General features: G+C 39.4%; 1 protein-coding gene across 1 annotated transcript; it reads right to left on the minus strand.

The window, feature by feature from the left end:
- Positions 1-20: 20 nt before the first annotated feature.
- On the minus strand, positions 21-24383 carry KIAA0319. The gene is made up of 19 exons (XM_083359512.1): positions 23727-24383; positions 21958-22150; positions 20416-20513; positions 17362-17449; positions 15482-15574; positions 14567-14699; positions 13662-13890; positions 12758-12881; positions 10644-10776; positions 9929-9979; positions 7721-7869; positions 6905-7056; positions 5855-5993; positions 5016-5175; positions 4177-4319; positions 3927-4049; positions 3429-3519; positions 2350-2441; positions 21-1738 (listed from the first exon to the last, which is right to left on the minus strand). Exons 1-19 carry the CDS (start codon positions 24366-24368, stop codon positions 1560-1562), a joined length of 3012 nt encoding a protein of 1003 aa, XP_083215638.1. The 5' UTR covers positions 24369-24383; the 3' UTR covers positions 21-1559.
- Positions 24384-26179: the final 1796 nt, after the last annotated feature.

Raw genomic sequence — 26179 nt, forward strand, 5'->3', positions numbered from 1 at the left:
ACGAATTGCTAATGTAATAAAAGTTGGACATTTACATTTATTGTCAGATTTGATTTGCAATACTATTTCTTCTTCTTTGTCATGTTCTCATAGACTACAGAGGAAGAAATGGGAGGGGGGAAATGACACTTTATTAGAACAGATGTTGATGGTAAAGTAGTTTCCGTAAGCCTTCCACTTGAACAAAGTTTAGTAGATGTGAAAGCTCTTATAGCTGATCTAGATTTTGAGGAAACTGAGGTTACACATAACATCTGTGATCACTTAATCGTGTAAATACCTTGGTCTTTTTTTTTTGCTTGAGATGTGTGTGGTTTTATTGGCCAATAGATGCATTTAAAATTCTTTTCCATTCATCATTGTTCATATCCAATAAAACATATCATTTGTAATTTTGTTTATGTACAGAATGTACGTGCATATACATCCACTATTGGCTTCATATATAATCATCGTATTTATGTCCTGCAAAATAATTTCAAACACATTTAGATTAGTTTAGATGACACAATACAATCCCTAAGAAATTATTCAACAGCTAATTCAAAATTTTAAAAGTTTGAGCTTTTTTATGGTAACCACTAAGGAAAATACTAGATTATTATTATCCCAACTATATTTTACTGAGCCTCTAGGTGGAATAAAGCGTAGGTCTGAGTAACCGCGGTCATCCAAGTTATCCTAGAAAGATCCTTGTATGAAGTAGTACTTATTTTTCTCTGAACAGCCAAAGCAATCTTTAATCCTAGATCTAGCTTTCTAGAAGAGGATCCTAAAGATGGGAGACAGTCAAGAGGATTATGCCACACATAGCTTGCCACGAGCTTTCCAATTGCTGCATCCAACAGGAAGAAAAACAAGCCTTGTGCTCACTCTCACACAGATTGGCAAAAAGCAAGGTTTTGCAAGGAGTCAGTTTTTATTCCCTCCAAAACATATTCATATCTGAACATATATTCCTGCCATATATTCATCTTATATTGCACTATTACTGCTAATCAGTAGTTGTATGTTTTATGACTCATCCTGTCATAAATCTAAACACGATTTATGTTTAGCAGCATGATATTCTCAAAGCAGAGTTTAGCAGATATATAACTTGATTCCTATTCATCCCCATACTCATACACACTCATTTATTTAGCAAATGAAAGTTAAGAGAACTGTTTTGTCTACATGTCAGTTTTAATAACTGATAACTTCATATTGATAGAAGTGGCTTCCTATACAGACAAGTTCACTCTGTTCTAAGAAGACTAATATAAAGAGTTTTTCCTCTGTGATCTTGTAACATAAAAGCCTTGGTTAAGATTTTAACAGTAAATTTTTAGAAGTCCATGAGACATGAGGTAAATGCCATCTCTGATAAACAGGCTTAAAAAAATGTGGCTTAAAAAAACTGCTTGAAAAACAGCAAAATATTGATGGTATTCCCCTCTCCTTTGCCATGCTGGAAATTTATGAGTCTGTCTGCCTCTCTGGTACTTTAGGAAAATAGAGAGCTGTTCAGTCTTCAGTGCCCTGAAGCAACCATTTTCCTAAAAAACCAGTGCATCCGTTTATCTATCCTTTGAGCTGTAGCTGAAGGAGATCCCATTTTTCATGTCACTATTCATCATGTTTCTGGAGTTTTCCCTTTCAACCTTCTCTCTGCTAAATATGGTATCCTGGTCGCTCTCAAACTCAGACTCTGAAACCATCAAACTGGAATTATGTTCAGTACTTCTGTGTTTGATACCTGTGTGGAAGGAAAGCATGGGGATTAGGTTGCACTGCGGTCCTCTTAGGAAATCCTTCTAACTATGTACATGATGCTCAACTAGTCTTTCATGTTTTATTTTAATTGTAATTGGTTGGTTGAATTCACAGACTGACCCAAAATAAAATCATTGCATTAATGGCAAAATTAATTAACTACAGTCAAAAGGATTACCCCTAGGAACAGTTAAATTGAAACATCTTGTTCAAGGTTTCCCAACCTTGGCAACTTTAAGATGCATGGACTTCAGTTCCCAGAGTTCCCCAGCCAGCATGGCTGGTTGAGGAATTCTAGGAATTGAAGTCCACGCAACTTAAAGTTGCCATGGTTGGGAAACCCTGATCTTGTTTCTACTTCAGTGCAAACCGATTTAAAGTGATTGAAATAAATTTATAAAATCAGTGGGGGTTTTTCACAGTGATTATCTGTGAACAATGCAAAAGATCTTTATAGTTTTATAATATTACTAATTTGTTATGGCATGAAGTTTTATTACCAGCTTGTTCCATCAGAGGCAAATCTCCCCTCAACTGTAAAATCATAATCCTTCTTTAGTTTAGAATGAAAGAAACAATAAAGGAATGTCATACCGTATTTGGGCCTGAGCTCCATTCTTTCCTGATCATCTATGTTGTCCAAAATTGTATATTTCATTTTCTTTCTTATTTTGGTCCTCTTTTGGCTATGAATTCAAGAGCATTAATTAGGTCTTGGGAAACCAACTTCCTAACGATGCATACCTTTGCTCCCGAGCCTCATTCATAAACTGCTATTCATGTCTTTTGGCAAGTGCAGCTGCCCTACAGGTATGACCATACCCAGTATAATCCTGTGCCCATTTACAAATAACCAAGTCTATATGGATGTCTTGAGTGTGGTTAAAGGCACTTTGGATAATCACAGCCCAAAAGGATTGGGTTCACCCTGTTCACAGACATAAAACTAGTTTAATTGGCTGTGGGTCTTTATTAAAGCAGACATTGTATTTATAAAGCATGGTTGATAATAGTGTTTTACATTTAAAAGGTAAATCATATTATAGCTTCACATAATATTTTATCCAGCTAGATAGCTTATTGAACATTTTGCCCATTCTACTGTGTTATGAGTAATCACAAATATAGGGGGAGAGCTTATTTTTAAATTGTCTCATCAGATTCTTCAAGATGTGTTGGAACTAACGGGCCAGGATGCCTAGGAATTCTGGGAGTATTAAACACATCTGTTTAATAACTTCACTAACTTTCCAAATCCATGGAATTATTAAAGAGCAGATAACCTTGTCCTTTAAAAACATCTTTATAATTAAATATGACTGTCTAATGTATGCTAGTGAACATCACAATCCAAAGATGAGTAGCCTACAACCTAAACTTGCATTTTTTTTTCTGGGGGGGTGGCCCCAAAGCCTGTCATAATTACATTCCTACAAACCAGTAGCAAATTATCAGACATAAGCACTATTAATTTCACACCAGTCTCAAATTACTGTAAGCTTTGGATAGATTTAGTGCTACTTGAGCTACTATAAAAAAAGAGAGAGAGAAAATAAGGGCCACCATTTGCATGACATTTTATCACACTGGCAGCTACTTAGAATGTTTATTTTTAAAAAAACAATGCTTTGACTTTCCTCGTCCCTTGTTTAAACTGAATAGAGGACTATTACCTTTTGCAACAGCAGATGCAAAGCCAAATTAACCCTACCACCAATGCAATTACAATGAAAGCGGATGCTGATACGTAGAGTATACTCCATTCTAGAAGACAAAATTGGAACATTCTAAGTTAGAATCAAAGGACCTATTTAGGTACAGTCTACCTAATTTACAAGGAGAGGCAAGGCAGGGCACATACAAAATGCATTTCATTTGTTAAACAAATACATTACAGCTGCCCATCCACCAAAAAGAACTCCACATTATGTCACTATGATGCAAACCCCATGACTTACTTGCATCTAATGTTGGGATATAAATATGAAAAGCGGGTTGGGAGGGTTGAGGTCATCTAATTCCAGGGCAGGAATCCTCATACTACCCTTGACAAATTGTTGGTTTAATAGACTTCATTACCACAGCACGTGTCTTCCTTCTACAGTGCATTATCAATATTAAAATAATAACAGACATAGGCTATTACTGGGAAACATATTATCCCAACTCACCACAATTGCTCTCCCCACCGCTTAGGTATCGCTGTATCAAATTTTCCATCCACATTTGATAGCAAATACAATGCTTTGTGATGGGGTCACAGCTTCCGTGTCCAGAACATTTTAAGAGACAAGCTGGAAATCACAAAGCAGCTGAAATTATTTACGTACTTAAAATTAACACTGGGCTACTTTTAAGAGTGAAAACTATCCCTTGATATATATTTTTTCCTGCCATGGACAAGGGCATTCAAATACATACCAGCTGTGTCAACACGAAGCACTTTAAAAAGTAGAAAATTTGGCTTTTCCTTCGAGAGTTGCAAACGCAGCATTTGGGCAATATCTGAAGCCTTTTTGATTTTGTAGGGATGCTCATTCTGAACATAGAACACAACAGCCGTGCTGAAGGGAAGATGCATAATTAAATAACAATAGATTTATTACAGCAATCAGAAATCTTTCAGATTAACACCACCTACCCCAATTATGATTTTTTCTTCCTAGAATAACCCTGTAATTGTAAACATATAATTGGCTGTCAAGCACCGGGGCAATCAGGAGATCTAGGCTGTTCAAATGGGTATCAAGTTTTATTGCAAGCTTAAGCTCTCTACAAGAATCTGAACTACTAACTGCCAAAGGAAATTGGCCGTAAATAAGGATTCAAGATGGGTTGGACTCAGATCTCTTCAGGGGGCAAAGGGACTCATGACTGATGACACGTTTGATCCCTCCCTCGGGCTCAGTCTAGTCATCTCCTACATTGGCTGCTGGTAAAGCTGCTAAGTTTCTGTCCCATGAAATAAAATATGGAAAACGAGACATTGCAAAGTATAAAGTTTCAGAACCACAGGATTTTATTTATATATAAAATTATTCATATATGAATAATTAATTAAGGTTTAATGCCCAATCTTAATATCTACTATAAATAAATTAATGAGACTAATATCCAAGTAGATGTGTACAAAATAATAATAATCTCTCTTTCTCTCTCTCTCTCTCTCTCTCTCTCTCTCTCTCTCTCTCTCTCTCTCTCTGTGTGTGTGTGTGTATGTGTGTGTCTGTAAAAACTATTTTTTTCCTATCTCCTTGTACCTGATATCAGAATAAGCATGTATCTTCTGGATATTAATGTCTGTTTGTAAGACATCCAGGAGTGCCGCTAGCTGTTGTACGAGGGTATCTTTCTGTTGTTCAGTTAGTTGACCAACTTCAACTTGTAAGATCAATTCCACAAGCCCATTTTTCTTTGGGTCTGTAAATAAAAAAAAAAGCTTTTCCTGAGAGCCTGTCACATAATGCCTAATTACATGGCAGTAATATTTGGAGGTAACACCTAGCTAACCTTATTTGGATGAGAAAATGAGAAAATGCCAGGAAATTCCAAGGTTTCAAACTAAGAATTTTTTTTTAAAAAAAACGTGAAGATGGCAAATACTTGCATACTGTTGAAATGTTCATTAAGTCAAAAAAAAAGTTCAAAGTATCTGATTGGATGTTGCTTCTGATCTGCTTTAAGTCTGTGCTATGAACTGAAATGGAAAGTTTGGAAAGCTACCCTAAAACCTCTGCATCAAAAGAAAATCTGACCCAAGACCTGATCATCTGAATTGGGAAGATCTTCAACCATTTTGCCAAAGAAAAGGAATTTGGGAATAACGCAATAAAATAGCTTAGGTGTCTATGGAGATTCTCAGTCTTCCAGGTTATAATCCCAAAGGTGCTTCTTCCCTGAGGCAACGAGATTTTCTTCTTTTTCTTTGAAGAGTTTTGCTTCTCATCCAAGAAGCTGCTTCAGCTCTGAAGCTTCTTGAATTGGAACTGAATCGTCTTCAAAGAAAAACAAGAAAGTCCTGTTGCCTTGGGGAAAAAACACCTTTGGGAAAAATAGCTTAGGTTAGACTATATAAATCTCTTATTAGAAAACAGCTTACCAGGCCATACTTCTACAACAGCCGTGTCAATATCTGAATCTCCTTTGGCATCAGTGACTTTCAAGTGAAACATGTAGTTTCCCTCTACAAGATTAGTTAGCTGTAAGACAGCCTCACGGTTGGAGCCAAGAATCACATCCTGCAAAAGCAAAGAAATTGGCACTCGAAAGACCACTTTCAAATATATTCTTCTCTGAAGCCAATTATTTGATGACTGTGTGCCCAGAACCATCTCTCAAAATGTTGTTGCCTGATCAAACAGCAGTTGCCCTCACCCACGCTCAGACTCACGCCAACTAAGATTCATTGTGTCCACAGTTAACTGAGTTACTAGGACATGCTAGGCATAAAGTCCCACAAGTATCTCTCTCTCTCTCTCTCTCTCTCTCTCTCTCTCTCTCTCTCTCTCTCTCTCTCTCTCTCTCTCTCTCTCTCTCTCTCTCTCTCTCTCTCTCTCTCTCTCTCGGCAACTAGCAGTGGTCTAGGCCCTAGTGGCAGTCCTCAACTTACACCAGTTTATTTAGTGACCATTTGAAGTTACAGTGACACTGAAATAGTGACTGAGGGCTGTTCTTCAGACTTAAGACCATTGCAGCATCCCCACAGCAACGTGTTCTGAATTCAGATGCTTGATAACTGACTCGTATTTATGGCAGTTGCAGTGTCCTGAGGTCATCTACAACTGCAGTGCTTCGTTTAACAACTGTGGCAAGAAAGATCATAAAATGGGGCAAAACTCACTTAACAACTGTGTTACTTAGCAACAGGAATTTTAGGCTCAATTGTGCTCGTAAGTCAAAGACTACCTGTACTGGCTAACAGGTACAACATGAAGTATGAACCCTCAAAACCATGAATCTTTTCTTTACTCCTGTTTTCAAAACTGAAGCATCTCCAGCTGATTTGCCTGAAGCTGTTCCATCCCAATCTAGTTAAACACTCAATTTGATGGCTTATGTTAGTGTCTATAAGCAGTAAACAGATAGCTTGATAAAAAATAAACTCAGAAAAATATTCCATTTGGTCCAATTAGATACTTTAAATACTTACTCCAGCTGCTGGACTCTGGCCATCCCGGATCCAAAGGTAAGACACAATTCCTTGGTCATCAAAAGAGTGGGACCCATCCAAAGCAATAGAGTTATTGGGGAGAACAAGGATATGTTTGCCCCCTGCAAGGGCCTTTGGTGGAGAGTTGCTGCCTAAATACAACAAAGGGAAAGATTTGTTCAAACAAGAAAAGAGGATGATAATGCAGACATAGCCCAAAGGTAAAGCCTGCATTAAGAAGATTCTAAGAATGCCAGATAATTGAATTTAAATGCTGAAGTGATGGATCAAAACAGCCCCAACCATTTAAGGTAAAGGTAAAGGTTCCCCCGCACATGCGTGCTAGTTGTTTCCAACTCTAGGGGCCGGTGCTCATCTCCATTTCAAAGCCGAAGAGCCAGCGCTTATATGAGAACGTCTCCGTGGTCATGTGGCCGGCATGACTAGATGCCAAAGGCGCATGGAACGCTGCTACCTTCTCACCATAGTGGTCCCTATTTTTCTTCTTGCATTTTTACGTGCTTTCTAACTGCTAGGTTGTCAGAAGCTGGGACGAGTAACAGGCGCTCACTCTGTTACGTGGCACTCAGGATTCGACCCATCAAACTGCCGACCTTCTGATCAACAAGCTCAGCATCCTAACCCACTGAGCCACCATGTCCCTCCCAACCATTTAGCAAGCCCAAAATTGCTTATCCCTGGTTAGACAATTGGATCAGGACTGGAAAGATTAAAATGGAAGCCCTAGATATTTAAAACATAGGAGAGGAATAGAAACATTATAGTCAGGAAATGTCTTCGAAAAGAATACCTTACCCTCCTGAACAATCACAGAAAGTGTGGCGCTGCTGCTCAGCCCTTGATCATCTTTGACCGTCAGTCTGAAATGATAGGTTCCAATCTGTAGATCTGAGATAGTTGCCACTGCGCTATCAGCATTCTCCATATGCAAAGAACTTGGCCCACTGTGGCAAAACAAAATAACCCATAATGCTGGATCCAATTTCAGCTCAAAATTTAAAAGCATTATTGCAAGCAAGGAAATCAACCCTGGCTATTCTTTGGAAGCTGAAGCTGATATACTTTGTCCACATAGTGAGAAGAGAGGACTCATTGGAAAAGACCCTGAGGTTGGGAAAGATTGAAGACAAAAAGAGAAAAGAGGACAGCGGAGGAAGAGATGGTTGGATAGTGTCATTGACGCAATGAACATGAATGCGACATCACCTGGAGGCGGGGAGGGGGCAGTCACCGTTGCTAGGTGTTGTGAGGGGCTGGTTGCTAAGGGGAGCACATGACGGGACATTGGGGGGGGTCTGGCTGCCTTGAAAGAAGTTGCTGAGTGGACACAGCAGCTGTGGGAATAGTGATGGGAGAGAGCAAGAAGTAGCTGGGCTGACGGGGGGCAGGAGTTAGACCCCCTTATAAAGCAGGGGGACGGCGGTCCTGGCTGGCAGCAAACGGCAGAAAAGGAAAATGATTGCTGTAATATATTAATTACTAATTGGAACAGTACGTAGGGCAACCATTTGTCTGAAATGGTAACAGGGTCTCCTGCTTGAACAGGGGGCTGGACTAGATGAACTCTGAGGTCCCTTCCAACTCTGTTATTCTATGAATTTAGGCAAACTCTGGGAAACAGTGGAGGACAGGGGGTCCTGGCATGGTATGGTCCATGGGATCATGAAGAGTCAGATGTGACTTCACAAATGAACAACTATTAAAAAATGATTGCAAGCTGTTGAGGCATCCCAGGAGATGACTGAAGTGTCAAGTATTTTAATCCTTGATTTTAGTTTTGTTTTTATGATTTTAGAGTTTTATGGTTTGCAGTTTTATTACTGCTGTGAGCTGCCCAGAGGTTTGTTTTAAGATGGGTGTCCATGCATTAAATTTGCTCCATGTAGTTATTTATTAAATAAATAACTACGTGGAGCAAATCTCAACAACAGTGGCATCCAGTGTTCTGATTCTTCAAGAGGTCGAGTAAAAAGTGCAAACTTAATTCATCACAGTCATTCTCAAAATGGGTAAACAGCAAAAGTTGAGTTTGAATCAACAAGCATTAATTATGAGGGAGTAAGCCTCAACGTGTTTCTAAGTAAGCAAACCCAAATTCAGGTTGCAAATATTCTAGTTACGTGATTTGCCATTAGTTCAGTTACACGTCATCATAGCAAAGGTGATGAACATATCTTCTCTTGCTAAACTTTGTCCAGAAGCACAGAATTCTAGAAATTAAATGGCACTGTGAACACTATTTTGAACAAACACTTGGTGCACTAATTATTTAAGAGATTCATCAAAAAATCGTAATCCTAGGAGAAAGCAAATTCATCCGACCTGAATTAAGAAAAATACCACTGCTCTATTTTTTACATTTTGGTTATCCTGCTCATATTACTTTATAAATAACTCAAGGTGATAAGTTTGCTTACGGAAATATGCCTTCCTCTTCCTATTTTCCCCAAACAATAACCTTGTAAAGTGAGTTGGACTGAGAGAGAATGATTGGACCGAAATCATCCAGGTGGCTTTCTTGCCCAAGGCAGGATTAGAACTCAGACTCTGCTGGTTTCTAGTCTAGTACCTTAATCATTACACTGGCGATCCTTGACGTATGACCACAACTAAGCCCAAAATTTCTTTTGCTAAGCAAGACAGTTACGAAGTCAGTTTTGCCCTATTCTATGACCTTTCTTGCCACAGTTGTTAAGTGGATCTCTGCAGTTGGTAAGTTAGCAATATGGTTGTTAAGTGAATCTGGTTTCCCCATTGACTTTGCTTGTCAGAAGGTAGCCAAAGGTGATCATATGAACCTGGGACACTGCAACCATCATAAATACATGTCAGTTGGCAAGCGTCCAAATTTAAATCACATAATCGTGGGGATGCTGCAATGGTCGTGTCGCTACACAAATGGTTGTAAGTCAAGGATCTATTACATCACCTTCCCCGACTTTGTCAATGTAACAAAGTTAATGGACAAGTATTAATAGAAAGTGTAGCATGTTTGGCACCTACTTCACCATGAACTGCTCTGGAAACGTTATTTTTTCCCAAGAGGTCACAATTCTGTAGGAAACAGCATTGATAATGTTTCAAACTTGAAACGATTAAGATTTCCTACTCAAATCATACAATCAGCAGGATTTAAATAGAGGCATCTATAACACGGGTCAAAAAATTAAGGTGGTGGCTATAATTACATGAGGGACACGGTGGCTCAGTGGGTTAGGACGCTGGGCTTGTCGATCTGAAGGTCGGCAGTTTGGCGGGTCAAATCCCGAGTGCCGCATAGCAGAGTGAGCGCCTGTTACTCGTCCCAGCTTCTGCCAACCTAGCAGTTCGAAAGCACGTAAAAATGCAAGTAGAAAAATAGGGACCACTACGGTGGGAAGGTAACAGCGTTCCGTGCGCCTTTGGCGTCTAGTCATGCCGGCCACATGACCACGGAGACGTCCTCGGACAAGCGCTGGCTCTTCGGCTTTGAAACGGAGATGAGCACCGGCCCCTAGAGTTGGAAACGACTAGCACGCATGTGTGGGGGAACCTTTACCTTATAATTACATGGGCAAAGCTGCCATCCTGACTGTTATGAAACCTTCCCCCAACACTCTGTGTCACCCCGCAGGAAATATTAGTTTACTTTAGCTTTCCACTCTCCTTGCCTTCCTTAAACTTTTTCAGTCCAGTGTCACCTATGCCTTGGAGTGCATCTTCCCTCCATACAAAATACCTGATATTCTCCCAGTGATAGTAAACAATCCCTATGTCATCAGTGCTCATGCTCCCATCGAGATTAGTGCTCCGGATAGGAAAAGTCAACATTTTATCAGGGCCAGTCACGGCTGATGGAGGCTTGTTTTGCCCTGTAACAAAGTCAAAAACAATACAATCCAAATGTTCTTTCTATATATATGTATTAATGAGATCTATTTCCTCCTCTTTAAGGAATTACCGGAACTTGAACATCAGTAAAGAGAACAGAAAGGGTTAGGTTTGGGGTTAGAGTTAGGGGTAAGGGTTATTTTAGGATTAGGCTTAAGGTTTGGGGCTAGAGTTAGAATTGGGATTAGGGTTAGAGTCGGGGTTAAATCAAAGCTAGGACTGAAGTTGGGATTATGGGTTGGGGTTAGGATTTGGGAGGATGGTTAGAGTCTTTTATATTCTTTCCTTATTGCCTTCTTCTACAAAATTCTTTTACTTCTACAGAAATTCCAATGCAAAAAAAGACTCCAGAAAATTGATCCCTCGTAATTTAACCTTAACCCTTGACAGGAATCATTCTTGCTGACAGATTCAGCGCATAGGCTTTCCTGTATTTATAGAACTAAAGGTAGAAAGCACACAGGTTAGATGCAGGTGTATTTAAACACAAACAAGTATTTCTAGAGTGGGCCTCCATGGTACACAGACTGCCAACTAACCTGGTGCAACCTACCACACAACAGTGCCTCTATGGTATCTCTCTGGTCTTGGCCAGGACCAGAGAAGATGCAACCAAACGTCTTCATGGAAATTAATAAGGAGCTCAAGTATACAACCTATCCTTGCCTAGTGCCAGACGATCTTTCCTGTGAAATTCCACCGTGATAAATCATGCTACTGCCATTGTGCAATGACAAAACTGAAAGAGAAACAGCTACCCAATCAGATCCCTTCCCAATTGCGGCCATCAAAATACCTGCATACTTAGGCTCCTTTGCAAGCAGGCTATGCAGCTAAAACTCAAGAACTTGAACATACATTTAAAATATCTTATCCTGGACCGCTAGACGTGCCGCTTGCTGAAATCAGCTCCTGCACTGGTTCCTGAGAAGGTACAGTATATAGAGTACAAATCTATTTGGGGATGTTGAAGAGGAAATGTATCAAGGTCATCTTCCTTCCCCAAGCTGCCTCTGCCTTCAGAGGCATTAACTGAGGAGAGGATCTTTAAAGTTAGGGTGACCACTTCTGGGAATACTTACAATTCCTTCCTTTTAATTTCTACTTCTGTTGCTTTATTATTTGTGTGCCTGTGGGAACATTCAAAATGAGAACAATATATTGAAGGGTAAACATCTTTCCCCAACGTATGCTACGCAATTCCCAGCATCCCTAACCAGCATAGCCATGAAGGTTTGTTAAGTCCAATCTATCTGGGCAGCCTGAAATTGGTGAAGGTTGAAGTGTGTGTTTCTTTAAAAAAAAATGGTACATAAGAGTGCTCAATAAGCAATTCTGATTTCATGTCTATTTTTATATTTATAGCTCATTTCTTAAGCAAAGTGCTTATATAGACAATGTAAACATTCCAACATAAAAGAAACATCTCCTTATAGAGAGGTTGGCAGGAAAGATGCAAGCAAATTGAAGAAGCTGAATGTTAAGAAGTCAAATAAACCAAGAAAGTAAGGAATCCCCTGCTCACCTTGAAAATGATTTCTACCCTGTTCAATTATGGAAGGAGATAGCAGAAGCGACAATAGTGATCTCTCCCCCAACTCCATTCATGATTCTCTTACCCAATGCTGCTTTATGGCTGAAATAAAGACTTGATCTAATTCTCCTACACTGCTGGGTTTTTTATCCAGAGCAGTGGAGGGATCAGCCCTTCTCATTCAAGAGTCCTGTGCCTGAGTCCCTCCTTCCAAGCCATATTTTTCAGGGTTCTCTCCCACAAGGCAGTTAGTTACATTGCCCTGCTATATGCATTCAATTCACATGGTCCAATTTCTCTATTCAGGTACCTATAATGGACACTGCAAAGCATGCCACTGTTCTCTCCTACTTTTAACATCAAAGTCAGATGCATCAGCTCACGAGCCCAGATGTTCTACCATGACAGGCAGCTATATCATGCCCTACCAGGCCAGACTGTTACTGTGACTTCAGTTGTTGACTTCTGATTTGCCAAATCCGTTACTGTCAGCTGGAACGTATATTCTCCCTCTTGCATTGAAGACAGTTGGAGATATGGACTCCTGACACCCTGGAAAATCACACAGAAAACACAAATCAGAGGTGAGGGGGGGAAAGTGCAATATAATGCTCTGTGCTCTTCCATGTGAAATATTTGCTGTTGATCTCCATGTAAGTACTGATGCAGAGTGTACACATTGCATTAACCATCATGTTAATTCTGGCCTAGAATAGTGTAAGAATACAGTCATTGTGTTTTGTAACGTAGGATTTATGATTTGGAAGGTTGAGTGAACACAGCACATTATGCTTTGTCCGATCAATTATGGCTTAGTATGCATGAAACCCAACACACTCTTATAACTTATAACACAGTTACCTTTCAAATAAATTAAAATGGGCATCAAAACTAAAAGCACAACATGTTTCATATATAATAGTCAAATTTTAGAGTGCTCTATGCAATTTGGTGCTTTATACTTGACTGGCAATTTATGGTTAAGGCATGTTCATTAGCCTTACTCTATTAGAAGAGTTATAACATTCTCTGCCAGGTTAATACAACTTACCCCTTTCATGGCTGCTAATGCACTCGTAAATCATGTAATGCCACTCAGGAACTACCGGTAATACCCAAAGCATACATATGCAGCCCTACCCAAAGGAATTGGAAATGCAGGCAAGTTTAATTATATCCTTATTTCTTTTACAGACTTAGTTCATCTATATTACATCTCAACCAATTTCAGTGCTGTTGGCCTGTTTTCAGAAGCACCACAAATTCCTTTTCAAAACTAGTTTCAGATATAACACAAACAGTGTGGCATAAAGCAAGATGTCCTTCAGTTACCTGCATGGCTACCACTGTGCTTTTACTTTTGGGACTCAGGGACCACTCGTAGCTGACAATTTTTTGATCATCCTTACTCTGGTTTCCATTTAACGTGAGTGAATTTTGAGGCAAACTAATTTCCTGATCTGGTCCAGCACTGGCAACAGGAGGAGAATCCAACAGTTTGTTGACTCTCAAGGAAGCTATTGTGGAGTTAACTGCTCCATCAGAATCAGTGACAATTAGCCTGAACAACAAAAACAACAAAAATAATATGTGGAGAATTCATATATTGAAAAGTGTGCCCTTATCCTAATCACATCTCCTAGCTATGCATGCAAGCTATAATTCCATGCATATTTAACTGGGAGAAAATTCAATCAAATTCATGGTACTGCATCTGAACACATATTCATAGTTTTGACTGCTGGACATGACCTGGCCCTTTGACCAATTTCAGCTGAGCCTACTACATCTCCTCCTGATTTCATGCATTTGAATCAAAATATATATTGATACAATATTATGTTCATAACCACAATTACAAGAATAATAAATTATGCTTTTGTGTAAAATCTCAGACACATTTGAGAAAAGACAAATGCTAGTTCTCTCAACCTGCCTCTGAAGCTATAAAGTCAGAGATTCAAACTACACCAGAACTGAATAAGGCTAAGGAGGTAAACTCCAACCTTACTCATTCGGTTTATTCCACAGAATTTCTTCTAGAATTCCTCCACTAAGGATCCTCTAATCAATCCTTTTGCTTTCCATGAATAGAAGGAACTCTTTCACTGATGGAAAGATCAATCTGGATCTAACCCTAAATATAAACAATTTGAGGAATTTCTCTAAATGCAGAAGTAGGGATTCCTTGGCTTACTTTGTATTTTGTTGTGAAAGCAATAATTAGAATCACCCACCTGAAAGTATAATTGCCAGGAATAAGATTAGAAAGGTATAAAAGAGGTGTATCAGCTGATGCCTTCTTTTCCCGCAAGGGACCCTCAATTTCTTCCCAGTGGTAACTCACAATTTTAATATCATCTACACTTTCTGTGTTTGAGGAAAATATCAGAGCCATAGGTCAATAAGCAAGTATCTCAGTAAGTACTTATTAGTATACTACTATGCTATGATTTTTTTCATCTGTTCATGTGCTACATTCATAAAAAGCACTCTCTCCCCAATTTTTCTTCATAACAAGAGCAACCTTGTGAAGTAGTTTGGGCTGAGAAATAGTGCCTGGTCCAAAGCCATCCAGAGAGAACTTTTTAATCATGGTTTCTGCATTTCCATGATTTAGAAGTCCCCTCGCCCCTAATGACTAATTATATTGGTTCTCTACCAGAACTACCAGTTTTCCACATCACTAACATGCCAGCAACTCACAGACTATGCCAATATCTATCTCATGACAGACTTTTTTATAAAAAAGACAGAGTTCGGAAAATTACATTTAATAGTAAATTGGAAAAAGTTGTATTAGAATAGGGGTGTCAAACTGGCGGACCGTGGGCTGAATGCATCACACGCAGGCCACACCCACCCCAGCTCCGTAAAGGCAAAAAAATGTCACGATTACATTACTATGTCACATGACACAATCAAGTTTGACACCCGTGCATTAGAAGAAGAGTGTTTTTGTGAAGAAATAACATGAATTATGGTAATTAGGGTAAACTGCAATCAATCCATTTATCTATCTAAGTGTGGGGAAAAATGTTTATAATTAGCTAATAATGGAAATGAATGGAATATTCCACGCCATAATGCCTCAGACTAAGACTGATTTCCACATCCCTATTATTATAATGCAAAACAGCAATGGTACTTACGATTTCCATCAATGAAAGTAGAAGTTGTAGGATAAGAAATCTCCTGGACTTTGGGAGAGACAATAGCAATAGGAGGGTGATTTATTCGGATTGCTGGATAAAGATAAAAACCAGAATACCTCGTATAATTAAATAAATGCACCGCATGCATTTCAAACTCATGCTTGTTAAAAAAATCAGAAACCACCTCCTGACCATTGAAAATATTAAATTCTTATCGTGAGAAATAAGTAGATTTTGACCAATAACATTTTTTTTAAAAAAAGATCACTGCAAATTGGTATTTGAAATAAACAAAGACCACACTAGGCCTTGTGTCCAAATGAAGGAAACTGTATCATGTTTGGAATTTGTGATGCTGGATTATCCTAATGGTAAACAGCAGCTCAATCAATCATTCTGCTTCAATATCCTGCTTTGTTCCTTATGTGAACAAACTCTACAATAAACCTGCCCAACTTTGGGAGGCCAAGAACTATCAGTATTTTTCAACTAGTGTGCTAGAAATTGCATTTCAAAAAGAAAGCTTATATCCTTCAAATGTTAATTTGTTCATTTAATTAAATCAGTTTAAACACACCTGTATTATTGTTATTATTACTGAAGTTATTTTATCTTTCCTCTCTATTTGGAAAGCATTCAACTATTTAATATAGTTGTTCCCCACATATTACCCTTCTCTTCTGAATTAAAAACAGTTCAGCAGCAACTTTTGGAAGGAACCTAGAGGATTACATCCCACATTGGGTGGTGTGTTTGTGTGTGTGTGTGTGTGTGTGTGTGTGTGTGTGTGTGTGTGTGTATAGATACCTGTAAATCCAAGATTATTTTATATGTCCTATCTAGGATTGTTACAAATAGCCAAAAAATGATGAGGCAGAGGAATACATGCAGGGGAAAAAATTATATTACCAATTCAAACAAATTGGCTATGCCTGGTGTTTAACTTAGGCTGCAAGTACAGGTAGGCCTCAACTTTCAGCCATTCATTTAGTGATAATCTAAGTTACAACAGCACTGGAAAAAGTGACTTATGATCATGTTACACATTTTCGACCATTGCAGCATCCCCATTGATCAGGGGATCAAAATCCAGACACTTAGCAACTGACTTGTATTTATGACAGTTGCAGTGTCCCGGGGACACATGACCACCTTTTGGGGAAGCCACATTCACTTAATCACATTACTAACTTAACAACTGCAGTGATTTACTTAACAACTGTGGCAAGAAAGATCATAAAATTGGGCAAAACTCATTTAATGACTGTCTTGTTTAGCAATGGAAACTGTAGGCTCAATTGTAGCCGTAAGTTGAGGACTATATTTAAATTCAGCTAGAAATAAACTGTATCCTTGGCAACTTGATTTTATTTTTCCTTTAGGTTCAAAATTAGGAAGTACTATAGAGCAGCAGTCCCTAAAACCATTATGGCTTGGCGGCCTGGCAGGGGGGTTGGTGAGAGGGGAACCGGCCCGACAGTTGCGCAAGTCGAGCTGTGCACAGCACACACACACACAGAGCTGTGCACAGCCACTGGTGCAGCCTGGTTCCAAACAAACTACAGCCCAATAATGGGCTGTGGCCCGGGGGTTGGGGACCCCTGCTATAGAGTAAAAAAAGAAGGTTTAAAGCAGGCAAAATTTCTTTAAATGGTCACCCAGAGAATTGCCTTCCATCTTGTAATAACAAAGTACCAGGATGAATCCACAAGAAAACCTTCTTCTACCTTAAAAAGAAAGAAGGAAAGGGATGAGGTGGGAACTTTTCACTGTTATTCCTTATTTGAAAACATTTGGGAACAATAAAGTATCAACAGTGAACTCAGATCCACCAAGGTAGAAATTAACTGAACTGTCTGGAAAGCAGTTTTTTTTACCTGGTTGGACAGAAACATTTAGAAATCCTTCTCCAAATGCATTTTCAGCAGAAACAGTCACTCTGAAGACATAGGCACCTTCTGGCAGCTGGTAGAGAAACAGTGTGTTGGTATGAGTGCATTAATTTTAAATAAATGTAGGGCATCTGAAGGGCATAGTGCAAATCACTCCAAGACGGGTATGTCTAGTCATATCAAATCCAGAATAAGCATATGCCTAGCACAGCCTTGCCTGTCCAATGGTTTTTCAGAAGTGTGGAGGCTGTCACATCTGAATTCCCAATCAGTATTGATGAAGAAGACTGCTTTAGACCTGGATTATTACCCAGAATGATCAGCAAATTATTTAGGAAGAAAACAATTTAAGGAAGTATAGGCAAGTCTGTCAACAAAACTGTAATCTATTTACAAACCTACTGGTACCAATACCATGTCAAGATCTGGAAGCATGTTTGTCATGACAGACTTTCACCTTCTCAATGTAAATTCTGCTAAGACAATTGGCTTGTCATAGTCATAAACAGAAAGCTAACTGAACTTGGCTTCCCAGTGAATATGACCAATTGACCAGTCTGGGAAGCTCTTTCTGGCATGAAGCTTTTTCAATGTATAAACAAGGAACTAAATTCTGTCAGTTCATATGACTGTCCTGGGTTAGAGTGAGTCCCAGAATCACCCCGATAAGATCCTCCATACAGCAGTGATCTGCAAGGAGATTCTGGAGTGGCACTCCAAAGTAGCCAGATGAGTCGTCCATAACCTGCGAGGTGGGGGTCATTGTTGAAAAAGCAGTCGTTCTGGAATTTATTTTTCAAATGGGCAATAGGTTGTGCCTTTTTAAACACTTTTTAAACACTTTATTTGATTATTACTGTGTTTCCCTGAAAATAAGACCCACCCGAAAATAAGGCCTAACCTGATTTTTGTGGGGTGGGCTTAATATAAGCCCTGCTCCAAAAATAAGCCCAGGAGTGGGCATGGCCAGCACAAGCAGCGGTGAGTGCGTGGGGGCCGACAATGTCCAGCAACAGCCGCAGCCTGCTGGCCCCTTGGCACAGACCAGGTAACTCCGTGCGCAGAGGCAGAGGCAGGGGGAAGTGTTTAGGCGCCTATGGAGTGCTTGGGAATGAAGCGATTCACTCGGTTCCCAAGCACCCCATAGGCGTCCAAGCACTTGTTCCCCGAATGGAGATCTGACGGACACTGGAAGCTCCATCTGCTTGCAAATGGGGTGCTTGGAGAAGGAGCTAATGTTCTGTATCAGCCTGCTACCGGCCCTGCAGAAAAGGCAGGGACAACCCCTTTTACAAGAAGGCAAGAGGCTGGAATTATGCCTGCCAAATTTATTACTACAAAAACAAACGGAACAAGACAAACCAAGAAACCGGAGCTTTAAGAAACATGAACTATCCGAGCGGTTGCCTTCAGCAAACCAGCCCTCCCAGACATTCCCCTTATATAGAGTTCAGGGCGTGGCTTCTCTCTGCCTCCTTCCGAGAAGCCCCATTGCCTTCCTCTGTTTACTCCTAATTGACTGCCTCCTGCATCGGGCGTCCTTGAACAGGGCCAGCTGTGGGTTATCTTCATCCATGCTGTCAGGCTCACACAGCTGGGTCTCCGTGGTGACCAAGTGGGAGGGGCCTGGCTGAGGGCTCTCATCAGCAAGATTCAACCCCCTCAGCAAGGTCTTCAACACCCCCCTCCTCCTCCTCTGAGTCATCCGACCCAACTGCCGAACCCACAGGCTGACCCTGAATCACATCAGCTAATTGCTCTGTTTCAAAGCACCCCAATCGCAAGCAGACGGAGCTTCCAGTCTCCATCAGATTTCTATTCCGGGGGAAAGTGTTTGGGCGCTTATGGGGCACTTGGGGCAGCTCCACCCCCAGCCCACCTGCCTCACCTCATGGCGGCAGCACGTCACGTAGCCTGCTGCGAGAGGCTGCAGAAGTGGGCCGCAGCCATGCGGCCTCCTGTGGGGCTGTTGGTGCCGCCGCTGCGAGGCGAGGCAAGGCAGGTGTTGAGGAAAAAAGACCTACTGCCTCTTTTGGAGGCAAAAAAACCTGGGTCTTATTTTTGGGGAAACACTGTATTTTTGCTAGATTAAAAAAAGGTTCTTCTCGTCACAGCCTGTTATTCCTTTTTGAAGATCTGCACCATTTAACCACAGTTAAAAAAATATGGTTTTATTTTATCATTTTCATGAATTAATAAATGTAAATAAAACTACATATGATTTCCCACAACAGGGAAAAATGGATTTGGTTAAGATAGCGATGTAAACTGTTTTTAACAAAGAGATTTTATTTGGTCTTGTTTTTATTGCTTCTGGTTTTTAGGTTTGAAGTTGAAAAAAATGAAATTTAGAATTTAATTTGAAGATTTAATAACTGTGTAGTTATAGAACTGGCTTGTAATCATTATAAGTAATGTAAAAAGTTGTCATAAATGTATTAGTATTTTATTGTGTTGAAAAGAGTCAAAATCAACATCTTTTTTCTCTTCTCGTTTTTAATCTTGCACTTCCCTCTTTTTTAATCTTTACTTTCATTGCATTTTATGCTACAATAAACCTTAATATAACTTCCATTAAAAAAGCAGAAAGCTAATTAAGAAAACTCTTGGTTTTTCCCAATTTAGCAATTACTATATTCTAATAGACCTGTGGCAATGAATGTTGAACTTAATGGCCTGATTCAGCAGGACTCTTCTTGTGTTATTGGCACATTTAGAATCTGAAAAGTAACAGGATGGATGCTCATCACCACATATTAATTTCTCTTCTAAAGTGAGACAAATGATTTTCAAATAGTTGAACATTCATACATCATGATTCCATATGATTGGAAGCCATGGTTAGATTGATACCCACATCCATAGATCAGAAATCTTATATGAGCAGCTGCTTTATCAATTGAGATTCTTTTTCAAGTGGTAAATATGATTGTTTTTAGTAAAACAGCTATTCAGGGAGGATTACACATATCAGAAAATGTGAACACTTCCAGATATCCAGAACTTCATACAAGTTTGATTGGGCAAGAGCCTACTCACTTGAGAAAGTTTTAGAGTTGGCATGTGCTTCTCTTTCATTTCACCGTCGTAGCTATCAGGGTAAGTGATCAAACTCCATTCATAAATATAGTCTGTTTCTAAACAAAGAAGAAAATATAGCACAAATAATTATGTCTGCTATTATGCAACAGAGAAATAGCCCTACCATGCTATGAACCAACATGGCTGGTTCAGGAATTCTGGGTATTGAAGTCCACAAATCATAAAAGAGCCAAGGTTCCCTACCCTGTGACCTAGTCACTTTCATAGGATAGAGGAATTGTAACTCTCCCCTTTTTCCTACAACTTTTACTATGCAAGACATTCGTGCCAGACCTGGTCTCTCAGCACTGATGATGTTACCTAGTTTAGAAATGAAGCGCCTGCAAGGAAACCACCAACCTCAAATATATTTTATGTTTATTATTTTTTAAAGGACGCTAATCTTATATGCACATATCAGGTGGCCATATATTTTCACTAAGTTAAATGCATAATTTTTTAAATTAGATATGCTGTTTTATTGCCCTATTATTATTTTTTTCCATTCCCTAATAATTCTTTCTCTTTCTACTCTTTTATTGTAAAGGCTGGTCAAAGACCATAATAAAGATATTTGATTTGATATTCAGTGTAAGTGATAGGATTTAATTTTGAGTCACGTGGCTGTCTAGGTTATTCCAACATGCAGGTATCTTGTCCCAAAGATGCTTTTTCACGAGGCAACTGGACTTTCTTGGGAAAAAGAAAGTTTCTTGGATGATTGAGAATCTTCATAGACATGCAGGGATTTTCTTTCGAGACAGGAACAATGGCTGATTACTGTAGTTCTCACTTCGAATTTAATTGTTTGTGTTTCTCTTCTGTTTACATCAGGCTTGCAAAATGCTCCCCAAAAGTTATTAGCCAAGAAACAATTCTAATAGCTCTATGTTAGCGTTTTGGTAAAGTCCAGCATCTTTCTGTTTAATGGCCAAGTACACTTCCCAACAACCTATACACATAATGAAATTTTAAACATTTTAAAGGAAGTAATTTAAGGGAGGGGCTGAAGTTACTATTTTGGGGGGCAATCTTCTGTTCCTGGTGTCTGGTGTAGGCTAATCATCTGTGGATGATAATAATTCCAATTTTTCTCAATTTCTGTGGAATGGCTGTCCATAGTAAAACTAAAGGTTAAAAATGATTACAACATAAATAAAAATATATCAGACATTAAAGCTTTGGGAGAAACTAGGGGGAAGATAGGTTTTAGCCTATTAAAAACATCTCAAGTGTCTCAATAGCAAGAGCTTCTCAGAGAAAAGAGTTACGCAATGATGGCTTCTCCATGGTAACCATCTGCTTCAACAGCAGCTGTATCTGGATAAGAACGTCCGGGAAAATCTTAGTTTTTGGCAATTTAACCAAGAGATATTCTTCCAACATCGCAGTCTTAAACAGGAAGGCCTTCAACCATAATTTGAAGACTATCTCAACAAAGGAAGAGATTGGTATTATGAATATGCTCTCAAAATCTTAGTCATAATGAAGCCATGTTACCTGCTTTGGTGGCCGTTGTGGAAACCGTAACTTCATCTGCAGCACAAGGTGCAGTGCTATGAGCACTAGTGGGAAATGTTGTGGGTTTAGTTTGTATGAAATTATCTGGGTTTGATACTTCAGTTTGTGCCGGGATGGTGGAGAGAAATTCCAGAATTCCCGAAGAAGGAGAATTATGAGGAGGTGTTACCACCTACAAGACAAAGTGCAGGAATATATCATTATTGTAATTTTTTTCACATTCTGGTATACAATGTTGAAAAATAAGCATGTATTGCAAGCTCTAGATTCAAAATTCTAATTTAGCTAGAATCAACAATATTATCAGCAAAGTCTGGAAAAATACTAGATTTTCCAGGATACCAAGAATTGCACAAACACCCCTATATACACAGGTTTATCCCTTCTCTTTTTATTCTTCTTTTAATAATTAGCCAAAACTTAAGATACAAGCAGCAGTTCTAGTGATTTAGCAATAGCAATAGCACTTAGACTTATATACCGCTTCACAGTACTTTACAGCCCTCTAAAAGCAGTTTACAAAGTCAGCATATTGCCCCCAACAATCTGGGTCCTTATTTTAGTGACCTCGGAAAGATGGAAGGCTGCGTCAACCTTGAGCCAGTCAAGATGGAACTGCTGGCAGTCGGCAGAGTTATCCTGCAATACTGCATTCTAACCACTGCACCACCGTGGCTCTCTAACAAAATTTCTTTTTGTTTTAATGCAGCCTCTTAGTGGAACAATCAAAACTGAATAATTACATTGGCTTCATTTAGGTAATGTACCTGAAAGGCAGGTTGCTTCAGTCTACATGCTAGGAAGTGACTAGATCTTTTTCTTATCACATGTACACACTTATTTCTTTGCTCACAAAAGGATGTTTAAAGAAATCTGCTTTGCCTTTTTTTATGCCAGCTCAGAATTTCATCAAGAATGAAGAAATTTGCCACTCCTAAGTTATTTGGGTGCGGAATTGGTGGTCCTCTGTATGATGACTAGCATCAAATAATATTGCACGGAATTTGCAATACTCGCTCAGCCCTGGTCATTAGGATACATGCGACATCCAGAGATAAAATGTGAAGACAGACACAAAGAAATACTTCTTCTCATGCAATGCTTTATGAAAGTAGTAGTTTATGGAATTTGCTGCCACAAGATATAGTTCTGATCACTGGTTAACGTGACAATTGAATTAATAAAGGTTACATCTGCCAAGCACTGTTTGTCACATTGTATGGCAGTCTTCCAAACTGGCTAGGGAATTCAGCATTAATTATTTGGTACTATATTTTATATTCCAACTGCTATCAAGTTCTCTTGGCCTAAGGTATCTAGAGGCTGTCAGAGTAGGAAAGGCTGTTACAGTTCCAAGTTTATCCTTTGCCTGTTTGTTCACCTTCCAACAGCATCTTGTTGGTCAGTGTCAAAATTATTGATTTAGACACCCTTGTGATCTAACCCAATGGGAATATGTTTACATTCACACTAATTGTGTATACCTTCCGTCCAGTGCTTTTTTTGTAAAAGAAAAAGGTGCCGGAACTCACACATGTCATACAAACCACCTTGCCTACCCTACAAGTTTCCATCCAAAAAAGGTGCCAGAACTCCGTTCTGAGCGTTGTATGAGAAAAAAGCCCTGCTTACATCAAAATATATACACATAAGGCTTAGGATGCACCAATGGTAACAGCAAATAATTAGGGATGTGTGTGTATGTGATGTGTGTGTGTGTGTGTGTGTGTGTGTGTAAAAACACATACCTCCTGCTCCCAGCTGCTGTTCACTTCATTGGTAGGTGGATGCAAATCAAAATCATTTGTAGATTTATCCAGCAAGCCCAAAGCATCTGTCAACTTTTCAGGATGTTCAGTGATAGGAATACTTTCAGATGTATTGACATTCATAGGACTTCCCAAATGAACTTCCTCATTTTGAGGTACCTCTTCCTGTTTGTCTCCATTACTGAGTCTTGAAGAATTGAAGCTATCTTCAGTGGTCACCAGTGATCCCCAATCCGCATAGTTAACAGTCTCCTTCTCCTCAGGCTTGAGGCTGAGGTGAAAAGGATTCTGATCCATCTCAGCATATTCATTGGGATAGTCCTCAAGACTGTGGTCTTTGCTGAGGAATGAGAGCTCCTTTAGGCTACCAATTTCTTCAGAGGGGTCACTTGCCAGTGCCATGGAGCGGATCACATTGGATGGCACTTGCCCGTATCCTAGCAAGGTGGCCGGTCTCTGGGGAGCTCTGACCACAAAGGTCAGATAGGACTTCACCTTCTCCATTTTCTTGGGCTCACAATTTCCTTTATGTTGGCAACTGACCACATAGCAATGCCGCTCAAACATCCAGGCCAAGTCGCAATCTGAAAGATCACAACAGGCTGCCAGGCAATCTGACATGGACGCAGCACGTGGGACTCGCATAATTTTAGTTGTTTCTAAATTGGGAAGTATTGCGTCGGTGTACTTGGTTCCTTCCCTGCACTGCTGACAGGAACACCCTGAAAAATAGACTTTGGTATAGGAGAGAAGATAAGCATTTACCTCTAAGAAGACCCTAAGGTTTTTGGTGGGGGGGGGGAAATTACTATTATTAATTTACATTTATATAGTATAATGTAACTCAATGAATGTCCATTTAAATTTTTCATTTTAACAATTATTACTAGGCTATCACAGCGTCAGATAGCTCTTATTCATATAGCTCTATTTTTCAATGGTTCTGTCATTATTTCCTTCCTCTCTCTTTCATCTTTGGAAATACAAGAGTTCAGAGATATGGAGAGAGAAAAAAGCAGTTCAAGAAAGCTATAAAATAAAACCAGAAAAACACTCAACTCTTGCTTAGCAAATCCCACTTACCTCTAATTAAAACCCAAAAACTCAAATCAAATTTTATGTATTTTTAAGTTGCTACAGAAGCCAAGAGTAGGACACTTCAGCTAAACTGAATAACAAAGCAGCTTGCTGAGTCATCAAAAAAGGAAAAAAATAGTCTTTGTTTGTTGAGCAGCTGGAGTTTTCTCCATGTGAAGCCTGCATGTTACCTCTAAGCGGTGAGTGTTCAATTCAGGGGTGCTTCTGTGACAAATATCTAATCAAGGATCTGCAGTCTCTCTGTTCTTATTATTGTTAATATCTACTGTAGTTTACAAATGTCTAGGCTACATGGATGAAGAAAGTGGGGAATCAGAATGAGAAGATACACAGGGATTAAGCACTTTCTCTCCTAACAGCTTTGCCAGCTTCTATGCTCGGTGGATATTTTTTTTTTTAATTGAAAAGTTTTAAAATACAATTTTCCTTTGAAAAACCCCCCTTCCCCCTCCCTCCTCCCCTCCCTACCTCCCCCCTATCTCCCCCCCTCCCCCTCTCCCTCCTCCCTCCCCTGCCTCCCCCCCCTCTACTTCCCCTCCCCCCCCCTCCCCCCCCCCGACTTCCCAGAGCAGAATACAAGGTATATATCTAAAAAGCAATCATAAACAATCATATACTAACAATTATAAACTCTAAAATCCATCACTCTCTAGCTTATATAAAGTAAACCAATCCTTAACAATACTAAATATGTATAAAGAACTAAAATAAAAGAAAACTAGCATCATTCCCATCTATATTCTTCCACAATTCACTATTACCTAGACATATTCTCACTTACACATCACAAGCACCTATCCCTATTAACCTCTCTAGCCAAAATAGGCTATAATAGATAGTTCTTACACAAATTAACCCGCATTAACCCACAAAACTTTCTTCCTCTTCCTCTGTAGTAAATTGTCCATTAATTCCAAATTGAAAATTCTGTTACCATACATATCATCCCAAAACTCTTAAAAACACAACTACCACTTGACTATAAGTATATTGTGGAAGTTCCATAGATTTCTACTGGTCTTATTTTTTAATCTTTTTTGAGCGTTTTAAGGCAGCACGCGTCACCCTCTGTTCTCTAGGATCATCCAAAAGAGTTGCAGCTTGATCTCCTCCTGTACCCTTCTCGTCTATCTGTCCATCTTCATCCTCTTGATGTTCTCCTTCTCCAGATCCCTCTGCAGCTTCCAGAAGTGTTGATGGAGTTGCTTTTAAAACATTGTTGTAAAAATCATGCGCTTGCTTCACAGTACCCAAACAGTACCTTTTGCCATCATACATGAAGCTCAACCCAGCTGGGATCTCCCATCTGAACCTTATATCTCTTTGCTTAAGCT

This window comes from Vipera ursinii (assembly GCF_947247035.1).
Source record: "Vipera ursinii genome assembly, chromosome: 3".
NCBI classification, from domain to species: domain Eukaryota; kingdom Metazoa; phylum Chordata; class Lepidosauria; order Squamata; family Viperidae; genus Vipera; species Vipera ursinii.

Bases quoted from the DNA above. Each gene is read 5' to 3' on its own strand.
- KIAA0319 (XM_083359512.1), bottom strand. From the start codon at position 24,368: ATGTCAGATTGCCTGGCAGCCTGTTGTGATCTTTCAGATTGCGACTTG. The intron at 9,980-10,643 runs GTATTTTGTATG...TGTTTCCTACAG, and splicing joins TATCACTGGGAGAATATCAG to AATTGTGACCTCTTGGGAAA. The intron at 3,520-3,926 runs GTGAGTTGGGAT...TTTGTCTTCTAG, and splicing joins CGGTGGGGAGAGCAATTGTG to AATGGAGTATACTCTACGTA.